General features: G+C 39.0%; 1 protein-coding gene across 1 annotated transcript in view; it reads left to right on the top strand.

Annotated features, from left to right (window-relative positions):
- The window catches only part of Camk4 (calcium/calmodulin dependent protein kinase IV), a 260,080-nt gene extending 246,078 nt beyond the window's left edge, over positions 1-14,002 (top strand). The window contains exons 8-11 of the mRNA XM_004643276.2: positions 5,294-5,369; positions 8,132-8,258; positions 10,068-10,220; positions 11,527-14,002. Of these exons, the coding sequence (XP_004643333.1) occupies positions 5,294-5,369; positions 8,132-8,258; positions 10,068-10,220; positions 11,527-11,946 (776 nt within the window). The 3' untranslated portion in view covers positions 11,947-14,002. The remainder of the gene's footprint in view (positions 1-5,293; positions 5,370-8,131; positions 8,259-10,067; positions 10,221-11,526) is intronic.
- Positions 14,003-14,157: the final 155 nt, after the last annotated feature.

Below are 14,157 nucleotides of genomic sequence, written 5' to 3'. Positions count from 1 at the left end.
AATGAATAGAATGATTTGTTCTAATGGTGTTTGTAAATAGGATCACAAGTCCGCATCTTGTACAGCAATTAATCACTAAGAAGAATGTATGCAGTGTATTATTTGTTTGAACTGTCCTTCTGATATGATTTGAAACTGTCTCATTGCTATCTGTTTGTCAATAAAACTTTGGAAAAAATAAAATAAAATAAAATAAACTATTATGTTCCACCTCTATCCCCAAAACATGGTTTGCAAAAAGGGATTTATTTCATCTCTAAGAGTTGCCTAAATCAACATTTCCAGCAATGCTTTAAAAAAAAAGACCAATGGCAACTTAGCTGTGAATCTCTAAAAGAATAAGAAAAAAACCATGAAAAAGAAAAATATGAAGTACATCTAACATACAATAATACAGGAAAAACATTCCCATTTCAAAAGAGAAAAATAGGATAGAAAGGAACTGGTTGAAAGTAAGACCAAAGCCCAGCAGGGCAAATATTAAATCCTTTGTTTGTGCTCACTACCTTTGGCAAGTTGTGGAAGGATGTGAACTTCTCAGGGCTTGGGTGAACTTGCCTCATGACATTGCCAGCTTCAGCTGTCTTTCTTGGGGTGGCCCCACTTACTGCTGATGGCTTTTCTCAGCAAATTATCCACATTCCTCACATCTCCAGCTCCCTTAGGTCACCTCTGAACCTTTGACTTACTTCTAGTAATTCCATACACCTTGTTAAGATCTCATTGCTTGGCCTTCTAAGCCATCTTCTGAAATCCTTGTGGAAACCCCACAGCTCCATAACTCTTAAATATGCATACCTAAAAAGCCAGTACAATATGAATGATACTACCATCTGTTCCTAGGTTAAGCAGTAGCTTGGTCCCATTGGACCAGGGCTGCAGAGGCCTCTGTGGGTCTAGATAGCTGAACATGGCAAGCACTTCCATACGTGACTCTTGACTGACCACTTATGGCCTTGGAATTCTCTTCTCATGCAAAATCCTTTAAGAGTTTGCCTGTTTACACCCTTTAGCCTCTGATGCCTTCAATGTACCTTTCCTATTGTGCTGATGCAAAATGCTTGACTTTTTAGTGGTGTTAGTCTCTTTAGCAGTCATACCTACTTTGCCTCAACTTCAGGCATAGTTCTTTTTAGGCCAAAAGCTAAGTTTTTATACTTTGGTGCTCTGCCTTTTGCCTCTGATTCTTACTATAAATGTGAATAAAAGCAGCCCAAAGTGCCCATATCACAGCCTATATGCTGGGTGGTCTTGAAATTTCCTCCACAAGATTTGTCTGCTGTCCTTAACCTCAGTCTACTGCAGAATCTCAAGACATGAGCAAAATGTACCTGCGTTTCTTCCCAGAATGTAAAACACATAGCCAGTAGTTTAGTTTTCAATAGATTTCTTGTCGCTGGGTAAAACCTCATGAGCCTGGCCTTTACTGTCCACTTTTCAACACTGGTTTATTTTCATTCTCTTCTCTTCCCTTCTCTTTTCTCTCTTTCTCTCTCTTTCTTTCTTTCTTTCTTTCTTTCTTTCTTTCTTTCTTTCTTTCTTTCTTTTTGTATCAGAAATCAAACTTAGGGTCTCATTCTTCCCAGGCAGACACTGTGCCACTGAACTGTATCCCTAATGCCAACATTGTGGTCTTATGAACTCCAACTAAAGTCATATGTCATACTCTTTTTACAGCATTCTTTGACCCTTGAGACAGTTTTTTTTTCTTTGTCATTGTCATGATCTATTTTTTTATTTTATATGATTACATTCATCATGGGTAGTTGTTACATAGCCTGCATTTTCAAACCTTTCCAAACTACTGCTACAAAACACCTCAAAATGTTTTGAAACTACATGATCAGGTATGGTCCCAACAGTGACTCTCTTCTCCCATACAAATTTTCTGTCTTAGTTAGCTTTTTCATAGCTAGATGCAAAGCCTGACACACATAACTTAAAGAACTATAAGTTTAATTTGGATCACGACTTGAAGAAATAAAGCCCATGGTCATCTGTCTTCAAGGCATAAGTGGTATAGTGGGAAGATGTGGCTACTGAAAGATACTTCCTTCATGGTGGCCACATACCAGGTAGGAGGGGTGAAGAGGGAGGAGCCAGGAACAGGAGCATACCTGTCCAGGTCATAGCACTAGGGACCTGCTTCTTTCAGCCATGTCCACTTCTCAATAGCATAGCTAGTTATGAACCTAGCAGTAAGTTTAGCAGCCCCATGATCAAATCACCTTTCAGAATTCCATCTTCTAAATACATGAGACTTACATTCTAAATCTAAGCGTAACTATCATAAATTAGTAGAATCACATGTGAGGACATTTAATATATAAGATACTTCAAGCAGTGGAGTGCCAGAGCCTAAAATTTATTATGGAAAGCTAAAAGATTTTGACTCTTAGAAAAGGTTTAAATACATTTTAGAAGAGTTTATTCTGCTGATTCTGAAGAAAGGTCTTAATAAGCAGTACTTGAAAAATAAAAAATTTGGGGCAGGTGTTTAAGCTTTGTTTCAACACAGTTTTTATTTTGATTTAAGTATATGTTCTCAGGCTGGGGAGATAGTTCAGCAGTCCAAGTGCCTGCCTGGCAAGTGCAAGGACCTGTGTTTGATCCCTGGTACTGTATGCTGTGCCAGCCCCAGAAGCCTGGGTGAGCTGTGCTGGCCACTGAAACCAGCATGGTAGCACAGGTCTATAATCCCATTGCTGGGGAGGCCGAGACAGGAGGATCTCTACAAGTCCAAGCTGTGTGAGACCCTGTACCAATTAATTAATTAATAATTTTTAAAAATTAAATAAAATTTTAAATTTAAATAAATTATGGAGAGTAAGAACATTGTATTGTATATGGCTTTTGTCTCAGTTATCCACAGTGAAAGAAGTTTAGTCCTTCATACAAGTTTACTCATAGTACAACGTAATGCCTTATAAGAAAATAAATTGGCCTTGAAGAATATGTTTGTACCCAGTGTTATGAGGGAGATCAGGTATTACCTTGTTGGGTGGGAAACTTACATGCCTGGAGACTGGATCCAAAAGACACTTTGCTCAGTGTATTCATGCTCTTTGAGGTTCTTGGGCTGGCAACTATGAGACATGAGCAGAGAAAACACCTGACCTTGCCGTGATGCCTCTCTGGGTAGCACAAATAAGACAGCTGATTTCACCAGAGCCAAGAGCAAGTGCTCCTGCTGGGCAGCACAGGCAGCAGGTGTTCTAGCAGAACAGACGGGCAAGGAAGCAGGGCCTGCAAGCTTGGCTGCTTGTACTTGTCCTTCTTGCTTGTATGGACTATAATCCTTTCAGATGGGGGCTAGGGAGATAGCTCAGTGGAATAAGTGCTTGCCTGGGAAGCACAAGATCCTTAGTTCAATCCCTGGTACCACCAAAAAAAAAAAAATCCTTTCAGAAAATCACAGTGGATGGTAGGTTAAAACTCACAGTAAACTCACAAATTATCTAGTCCAGTTCATGTAGATTTGAAAAATAAAAAGTCAAGATTCCTTAAATGTGACTCTTCTCAATGTATTTCTGTATTTGTGATTAAATGTTAGTATGGATCTTGATAACATTTCAGATGAGGTAGGAGATAAGAACCCCTGATGTGAACATCTGGATGAGGCAAACGAATGCATACTAAACCCTCATTAAATATGCCTGTGTTCAGCTCCCTGTGTGGAAAGGCTCCTGGAGGCCAGGACAGGTGGCCCCTGTCCCCTGGAAGTGGCATCTCACCGGAAAGGCTCCTGGAGGCCAGGACAGGTGGCCCCTGTCCCCTGGAAGTGGCATCTCACCTGAGCTCCCTTTGCCCTGTGATAAAACACCTGCTGTGGGAGTTCATGTGGGGGGTGTTGGGCCTCCAAGGTTTGTTCTGAGGGGTAGAGATTTCTCTAGAAAATACCAAAGATAACCTGACATAAAGAAAGATGTTGGCAGTGAGCACACATTTTTGCAATTTTGTTACTTAAATCTTTAAAAAAATTCTAGGACTAATTCCACTGTAGGTAAAAAATGCTTTTGCTTCCAGAGATAGATCCTTGAAGGGTACGTCTTGTGGAATCTATGTTTAGGGTGCACACCTTCATTTCATAGTGTGGGCTCTTTATTGCCTGTAATGCATTGTATTTCTATGGGAAGAGAAAGTCCTGATTGCAGAAGGATGGAGTAGAGAATGAGTGAAAGGAGTCAGTGGAAGATCCACAATAATCCTTCTGGTAAATCAAGTCCCTGAGGACAGCCTACTGCAAAGCCCACACTGACAATCTTCACTGAATGTTTTGTTTCCAGCCTGCACAGAGAAGGAATGCAGTTCATTTGTTCTCCAGCCTCTACCTTGGGAAAAATGTGATTCTGGTCCCCAATGCCACCCTCAAAGAGCTTGTGGCATCTATAAGAATCTCTGTCCTCATGGAGCACACAGGCGCCTACCACACTGGGTCAAAATAGAAGAATGTTTACTCTGGCCTGTAGGCTGAGTCCTGTCACTCCATAGATGACAGAGCCCTTGCTTCTTGTTCTCTTCCTTTGTTAGGCAGACTAATGACAGCCCCAATCCTCAGTACAAACTACTCACCTTTGCATTTTCACAACTCAGAGGTAGTAAGAATATAAAATATCATTATTTTTCTCCACTCTGGGGCCATTTTTTTTCTTTACAAAGTCTTTTTTACAGCAGTAGACAGGACTGTAAGTGCCTTGTGATACACAGAGAAGTTGCTCATTTCACTTGATTCTCACCAGCCGAGGCCAGTTTCTCTCTGGGGACTTACATACAGGGCTGAGTCAGTGCGTATGACAGGGCTGTTTTCAGCTTGTTTTCCAGTTTTCATAGCACCAGAGATTGTCCCTCCTTCTCACTGTCTGCCCTCATTCTTGCCCTACATACATCTAGACACAGATATTCGCTGGACATCCCCTGCTCCAAGCAGTTCTAGATCTCAAGGTAGCATAATTGTACCCCTTCCCTTTATTGTGCTAAGCTTTCCTTTTTTTTCTCTGTGTACAAAACTCCCTTTGAAGTTAAGTACTCTTCTGTAGCAAAGCTAGATCTCTGGTTTGAGCAGCATCAGATCTTATAATTAATAGCATAATTTTTATATATCCCAAGTACAGACTATAATGTTTCTGACCGAAATAGATGCAAGAAATTGTCATTTCATACTGTGGTTGAGAAAAAAATTAGTTTGGAAGGGGTTCTAAAGTTTTCTTAATGAATCCATTTCTTCATTATTGTTATTAAGGTACAAATGCTGAGTGTAAGTTCCAACGTAACACAATTTTCACTCTTCCTGCAGCGCCTGAAATCCTTAGAGGCTGTGCCTATGGGCCTGAGGTGGACATGTGGTCTGTTGGAATAATCACCTACATCTTGTGAGTGAAGAAAAGTCTTTGTACAAACTTGGCTGTTGCATAATCATTTTCTGGATAGTCACAGCTCTCTTAGACTCAACTGCTGGTTGACTTTTTGTGCTTTTCTATTCATGCTAAATACTAAATGTAGTTAATGACAGAGTTTTCTTATAGTCTCTCTTTTTTGTCTCTCTGTCTTTCTATCTCTCTGTCTCTGTCTTTCTTTTTCTCTCTCTCTGTCTCTGTCTTTCTTTCTCTCTCTCTCTCTCTCTCTCTCTCTCTCTCTCTCTCTCTCTCTCTCTCTGTCTGGGATGGATCTAACTCAAGATCTTGCATTTGCCAAGCAGCTGCTTATGCCACAGAGCTATATCCCCAGCACAGTATTAGCTTATATTTTGTAATTCTTTTGGGGCCAGAATTTCTGTCCAGGGCCTTTCTCTGTCCTGTTTTGCTATATAAGGTATAAAAAAATTGGGAAATGAGTCTTTGATGATCATAATGAATATGAAACCCAGGCCTACCTATTGTATATTTTTCATGTTTATCTTCATCTTGTCTAAGACAGCTAAACTATTAGTCCTTTTAAGAAGATAAGTGGATATTTATTTCTTAGACAATCTCAAACTGACACATTTCTTATCATAATATGTACATTTTGGCTATCAAATTTGTTTCCAGTTTGTTAGGTTCTCAAAGGCCTTGGGTTTACTTTCATTTCTCTGTAAGAAAAAATAGTAAACTAAGTATTTCATTCTTTGGTAATTCCAACTCCATTACTACACTACTATCTAATAAAAAAATTGTTTCAGGGAATTCACCAAAGTGTGATAAAATTGCAGCTATTACAAGGGAAATCATAATCCAAACAGAAAAGTGACTGGAAAGGAAGATTGCGATAGAAATCTGGAAAGCAATACTTCAGAAGTTTAGCCCAAAATAAATACGTTTGGTTGGCATTTAGAGTGTGATCCTATTAGTTCTGGAACTCATAGTATACAGATTTGTAGAAAGACTTGAGAAGGTTGGAAAGCACGTATATTAGTCTTGCTTGGATGCCATAAGAAAACACATAGACTGGGTGGCTTAACGACAGCTATTTATATTGTCCCAGTTCTAAGGTCTGGAACTTTGAGATCAGGGTGTTAGCATGGTTGGAATCCTGCTCCAGACCTGCCTGTGCAGGCTGGGAATGTAAAGAAAGGAAAAACATAAGTTAGGCCTCCACATTCCCACTTTTTTGGCTTGCTCCAGGATGTTTGGAAGAGACAGAGACTCTCCCAGTGAGATATTCTGTGCGCTAAAGGACATCTACCATTCTTTCTAAGTCCACCACCTTGGGAGCCACTAGAGTCTTTCGTGTTCTGCGCCAACCTGGCCAGCTTAGGCAAGTCTAGGAAGATATTTTCAAACTTATTTCCCACATGTTTTGTATAGTTTATTTTTGGTCCATAGTGATTTCAGAACCTCTATGTGTCTCTACATAGAGAAGTCTTTATAATCCCAGACCAGAAACTCCTTTTCCTTGTCCCTCTCTATTCCCCCCTCCCTACCCTTCTCTATCCCCCTCTGCTTGCTCTCTCTCTCTCTCTCTCTCTCTCTCTCTCTCTCTCTCTCTCTCTCTCCTCTGCTCTCTGATGGTTCCCCATTGCTTTTTTCAACCTTTCCTCATTCATTTTTATCCTGACCTTATAGTGCAAAATGAACGGGAATGTGTCAGCTTTCTGTCACTGTGACAAAATCTCTGAGAGAAGTGATTTACAAGAGGGAATATTTATTTTGGCTCACCATTTCAAATGTGTCAGTCCATGGCCAAATAAAGCCATTATTTCTAGATTTTGTGAAGGGATAGAGTATCAGAGCAGAAAGAACAGAGTGGCACACTTCATGGAAGACAGAGAGAGGAAGAGAGAGACAGAGGCAGAGAGAGAAAGATTCAACTAGGTACCTCCTCCTGAATTTCCATCACTTCCTAATAGGCTACCAAATTGTTGACCCACCAGCGGATTAGGCATTGATGAGGTCAGAGTCCTCACGACCCAGTCATTTCCCCAAAGCACCACTGCTGAACATTGCTATTTTGGGGAGCTAACCTTCAATATATAAGCATTTGGGAGACATTTTAAATTCAGACTATAACAGTGAACATAATGGAATATCTGTAAGATATACAAAAGTGAAGGTCACATGTAAGGATAAAATAAATTTAGGCTGTTTATGTCTGTTGGCTCCATCTGGTCATGGAATTGAAGCATTTTTAAGGACATTCACTGCCAATAATTTTAGCCCCTATCTTAGTTCACTCTGAAATCCATACTAAAAGGAAACATATATGTCATATTTCACTAATTTCTATGGAAAAACTCAGAGAGTAGGGGTGAATAAAATGTAAAAACTCTTTTTATCCCACTTTTAACCTCTTACTTTCAATTCCAACTCTTGCATTTTATACTAAATCGAAGCTTTCATCAGTTTGTCTTCTTCTTAGTTCTCATGAAAAATCTTTAGCATGGTGCCCATATTAATATGTCACTGTCATTGCTGTTCTTTCATGTCCTAAGTATAGCTTTTTTGTAGAGATCATATTCCACTATTCTTACTTTCTGGAGACGTGATTGTGTTACTATGCCAGCATCAGTGAATTATAACAAGGCAATACATACTGGTGCTGAGTAGACTTCAGTTCCTAGCAGGAGGCTGTGACAAAGTCATGAATTTCTGCAGAAATCTGATGAAATGTACTGTTCTTTTAAAGACTTTTATTCTTTATATTTTTTTCCCTGTAGACTTTGTGGGTTTGAGCCATTCTATGATGAAAGAGGTGATCAGTTCATGTTCAGGAGAATTTTGAATTGTGAATATTACTTTATCTCCCCCTGGTGGGATGAAGTATCTCTAAATGCCAAGGACTTGGTAAGTATAACCAAAACAAAGTGAAATAAATTTACTTTAACTAATATAAAATGCCATTCTTAAAAATATGCCTCTACTAATTGCATTTTTTTTAATTTAAGGCAATTTTAATAATACATATCAATGCATTTTCCCTATAGGTAATGAAAATAAATATGTTTGGACTCACTGCTAGTTAAACTATAGCAAATTATAATTATTATAGCATTGATTAATAAACTTTAATATGCACAAGACAGCCATGATTGTGAAGAAACTTAGGCTCTGTGAGAACATAATTTACACAAAAATTTTGTTTTAACATGGCTTATTATTATATATACATGTATGATGTATTTCAAATGAAACAATGTTGTTCATGAAATTTCATTTAAACATTAAAATATCCTTACAGTAACATGTGTCCTGTTATGTTATCGGCATTGTTCACAAGCTCCACTTTACTAACAGTGCATTTTGTTTTATTTACCTTGCTTCTCATTTAAGCCAACGTTGAAGTTCATTTGCATTCAGGAAACACCCTCTGGGGAGGGATCCACAGTTTGTAAAAGAGGACAGTATAGTGTAGTTGAAATATTGACCATCAGTCCTCTAGAGAAAAACCAAAGCTGACTTTTGAATCATTGAAAGTTAAGAGGGATCTCAGAAGTCATCCAGTCTTTCCCTGTCTTTAAAGCTGAGGGTCCGACATATTGCAGACTTGAGTTTGAAAACAAACTCTGACAATTAGGGAAATAAAATCTTTCTCTGAGCTCACCTACATCTGTCCCTTGGGAATTATAGCTAGTTGGTCCAAACTCTGAACTTATTTAAAAAATTATTTAAGTTTTAAAAACACGTGTATACAAGTAAGAATGTATTTGCAAAACAACGAAGGTAGAAATGAGATTCAACAATGTAGATCATGGACACCATCGGAGTGTCTATGGGTAAGCAATTCTGGCTACAGCAGGCAGGCACTTCCGCCGTTGAGCTGTATCCCTGGCCCATCAAGCGTGACTATGCCTAGGATCACAAAAATAGAGATATAACCAAGCCAGAGCTTGCCTCCTGACTCCAAATGTTCTCTTCCCTCATACTGGCTCACTCCTTCTGAACCCAGGGCTGGAGATTCTTTTATTTGTTGATTTTTCTTGCATTTTATTTTTTACCCCTCCTTAAAAGCAAGAGTAAACATTGTAGAATGGGTTGCCATTGGTCAGATTTATTCCTCTAATCAACTCATACCCCAGAGCCTCTGACTTCTTTATTATGATTCTAAGATGACTTTTACCACAGCTCTGGTCTTATTCTTCTAGGAACATCAAGAAATTAAAAAGAGCTATGAAGAGAATCATAAGATCGTACTTTATGGAATGAGGATATTGTGGCCTTTGCTTGCCATTGAATCTCCACAGAGAGAATGACAATACATGAGTGATTCTGTTACCATGGAATTGTATTTTAAGTTCAGAATTCTAGGTGATTGTGAGGCGAAGGCTAGAATTACTCAGAGGCTGGCTCTTCCTTTGAAGAGCATCAAGTCCAGGCAATGCAGGACCTGTTCTTTGATTTCTGTTGGGCCTTTACCTGCCAGCGCGGGGTCTCAGACAGTAACATTATTGTCCCGTCTCCCTCAGCTACTGCTCCCCTAATCCAGTCCTACTCACAGCGATTTGAAACTTAAACACCTTTTTGGGAAAAAAAAATAATAATGTCTTCAGTATTGTTGCTTGGAAAACAGAAGATCTAGAAGTTTACAAACTGAGGACAAGTCCAGGTAGCCAAAAAAAGTTGCCCAAAGTCTATTTTTTATTATTATTATTTCAGGTCAGAAAATTAATTGTTTTGGATCCTAAGAAGCGGCTGACTACCTTCCAAGCTCTCCAGCACCCGTGGGTGACCGGGAAGGCAGCCAACTTTGTGCACATGGACACTGCGCAAAAGAAGCTCCAGGAATTCAACGCTCGGCGCAAGCTTAAGGTAAGATGATAGGTTTTACTTTGTGTGAAACAGATTTTTGTCTTCCTCTGATGCTGCTATTCATTTCTAGTGACATTGAGGAGAAAATCTTGCCTTGAAATACCAACAGCGTAGCATACAGCCACTTACTGCTTTGTTTTCCTCTCATAAATTCATTATTAATAATGGGAGAGAAGTTGTAGTTTGAGATTCACCCACCAAATATACTGTTGCTGCTTCTTATCCAATACAAGTTAAACTCCTTATTAAGGAGCTTTGTTCAGAAAACTGTTCAAGAAATTGTTTTCTTCCTAAATATCTAAAAAACAGAAGACAGCTGGGGAGATAGCTCAGTGACACAAGCACCTGCCTGGCAAGTACAAAGTCCTGGCTTCAATCCCCAGTACAAAAAAAAAAAAAAAAAAAAAAAGGGAGACAAATCTAAAACTATATTTCATTGTATGTATGTACTATGGTTGAAAATATTTAAATAACTTAAATGATACAGAAAATTATTCAACAACATACAGTAATACCTCAGTGTACTAACACCTCTATTCGCAAAACCAATCAATTTGCAAATAGGAGTACCTGGCAAAATTTTGCTTTTATTCACAAACTCTGCGTCAGATGACAAACACAACCATGGCCATCTTCCCCGTATGAACATGAATGCAAACAAGACCATCTTCCCCCAAATTGTAAAACAAATTGTTTGTAAATAGAGGTACCATTGTCTATCTCATAGCTTGTTTAGAGATTAGGTGCTTTCGTATGATACAGTGGTGTTCAGAATTTGTAAGAAGCATGGATTTTAGAGAATAGGTAGGGGTCAAAATTAGGGACCTATTCTGCCATTTTTTTCCACAGGCTGCTACAGAAAAAAATAAACCTGAAGTAGGGGCTATGATTACATTAATTTGAAAAACCCTGCATTCAATAATGTGATTCAAACCAGAATTTTTGAAGCTATTTTGACCATAGAGCTTTTAATGTTCATAAAACCTGCTGCAATTCATGGAACTAATGTTCTATGAAACATATACTTTGGGACCCAGTCTAAAATGTGGTCCATTCATCTGGGCAAACACATTTACTCAGACTTCTGTCCAGATGACTAACTACTTACTCTTAACTTGGGATTAAAGAGGTTTTGCTGTTCATTCTCCCAACAAGTTTTCATCCAGCAATCAATCCTGGAATAATGTACTTTGAAAGATTGAACAGAGACCTATAACACACACTGCCTCAACACAAAGTAGAGGTTGAGCTCTGATTTGGGATTTGCTGTGGAGATGACACTGGAAACTTTCCTTTCCCCACCCAGGCAGCAGTGAAGGCAGTCGTGGCCTCCTCCCGGCTGGGCAGTGCCAGCAGCAGTCACAGCAGCGTTCAAGAGAGTCACAAGTCTGGGGGAGAGCCATCACCAACCCAAGAGGGCAGTGAGGATGCCAGAGCTATTCCGCAAGAAGATGGCATTCAAGGAGACGGGGCCCACATGACCGTTGAGGGCTCAGAGTCTGGGCCAATAGAGCAGGTGCAAGATGCAGATATAGCTGCGGAAGAGGCCCCCAAGACGGTGCCCGGCATGCTGGAGGACGGAATACAGGTGGCTGATCTGGCCAGAGAGAAGGGCCAGGTGGAGAGCCTGAAGCCCGAGGCGGGAGTAGCAGACCCCAAAGAAGAAGAAATCCCTGCTGTGGGACTTGGACTTTCACAGCAAGATGTGATCGTGCCAGAGTACTAAATCCGCTCCCTTCCGGCCTGGAGGCCAGCTCCAGCACTGTATGTACTTCGTCTTTCAGCAAGGAAGGTGTGGAAGCATGATCAGCGCTATAGTGATTCTGTTTTTGAGGTGCAAAAAAATACATATAGGCCAGTTGGTAACCCTACATCAATGCATGTGACTGCTCCATGAAAATACTTGTGTTTTCTATGGCATGTAATGGATACCTAATACCAGTGAGTTAAATTGAACTTGCAAGTACTGCAGCACTTAAAAACCTACACTTTTTCATCAGTCAGTGGCACACATTTGAAATAAATAGTAGCAAATCATTTCTTTTCTTTGAAAATCAAGCCATCCTGCATTCTGTGGGTTGAAAGCAGTAAATTCTTGAATCCACAGCTCAGGTGACGCCGGGTAGTGCTACAAGAGAGTTCCCTTGACTTCCCCACTATTTATTTGCTTGTCCCCATGAATGTGCTCAAATTGTTTACAACGGGGTTACAGGTGACAGTTTACAGTATGTGCAAAAAAAAATTGACTTAAAATGTTAAAAAATAGTTGCAAGGGTCATGATATGCCCTGAATACTTATATGGAAAATGCCTTTTTATTTTATTCTTTCTTGCATATGTAATAACAATCCAAATGTTCTCCACCCAAAATTGACAATTCTGGAGAAAGTGTTTCACAAATGTTCATTCTTCCTTTCCCCTGCAAACCTGTACAGTGCCCTTCAATGGACAAAACAATGGGAAGAATAAAGACATTTAGGTGGAAAAGGAGATGAAAATGGGACTCAGACTAACAAAGATAAAATTGATTCCTTGTCAGTTTTCAGGAGTAATTACACTTATTTCAACCTTATAGCTAATAACATTTTGTGAATTAACTGCAAATAACAAGCTTTAAATATTGTCAGAATCTCTATTCCACCAATTGCTGCCAAAATGTCTGAATAGAAAGGATAGCATGTGCCACTATCAGATTATTCACGAGTATAAGAAAACATGATTGTTGGCAAAAGCTTTGCCCCTATTTTTGGTGATTTGTTTGGATATATCTTTTATGGATTTAAAAATAACTATGAAAAGCTAACGTATCTTTTTCTCATACTTGAAATAGAAGTGGCCACATTTTGCAATGTAGTTTTGAATTTTTCCATGTCAAAAACTTAACACAATATAAATTTGTGATTCCCTTAAGAACAAAAACAAAAAAATCCACTGATTTTAAATCAAACTCCCAAAAACCTGGACTATCAGACCTAATAAACTATTATGTTTTGCTTCTAAAATAAATATTTTTCCTTAACTTCTATAGGAGCATTTTTCCTTCATAGAAATTAAACTAAGTCCAGGCATCCCAAATTTATTTCTAATTCAAGCTGAAATAAACATTTTATCAAAACAGTTATGTATCACATTTTAGTGGGGTTGTTTTTTTAATTTTTAAAAAAAGGATTATTCTAAAAATCCAAAATGAAGACAGTAAAAATGACCAGATTATGAAAATCCACATGGAATAAATGGATCTGAAATTACTTTGACTCTTCCTCAAAGTAATTAAATTTAGAAAATAAAATTAAATCTCTGGCTTTGGAGATTACTAGATCTCATTATGCACACATTCTGCTTTCTGGGCACAAATTCTCATCAGGAAGAAACAAAGTGGCCAACGTGGTGTCCACAGTTCAAGTGCTGTCAGGTCACTGATGTGCAGGGAAAAGCCATTAAGCAAGCATCTGACCTCAGATGATTAATTGGGATTTTGATTTACTTTTACTAATTAGTTGTATTTATCCTCTTTTTTCTTCTCTTCCTTTTTAATTATTCCTTCTCAGAATTCTCCTTTTAGCTGTTATAGATGACTATTTTTAAGCTTTAAGAATTTGTTTATTAAGCATTACACTTTCCATGTAAGGAGAAGAGCAATTCCTCATGTAATTTTCCTCAGGAAACTTAACACAGCTATGTATACAGGAAGTATTCTATGAGTAGTGGTGGAGCGAGGAGAGGGGGCTTTGTTGAGAAGTATTTAGTTGAAAGATCAGAGGGGCCTAGGAGACAGCTCAGTAGAATAAGTGCTTGCCTGGCAAGTGCAGGGTCCTGAGTTCAATCCCTGGTACAAGAAAGAAAGGGGCTGGTGAGATGGCTCAGTGGTCTAAAGCACCTACTTAGAACAAGCTTAGCAAAGCACAGGGACCGCAGTTCAATCCCCCAGCACCACATGC

The sequence above is a fragment of the Octodon degus genome, unplaced genomic scaffold, assembly GCF_000260255.1.
Source record: "Octodon degus isolate 3935 unplaced genomic scaffold, OctDeg1.0 scaffold00169, whole genome shotgun sequence".
NCBI classification, from domain to species: Eukaryota; Metazoa; Chordata; class Mammalia; order Rodentia; family Octodontidae; genus Octodon; species Octodon degus.
The sequence above is the reverse complement of the archived record's forward strand: the minus strand, read 5'-3'. Positions and strand labels throughout refer to the sequence as shown.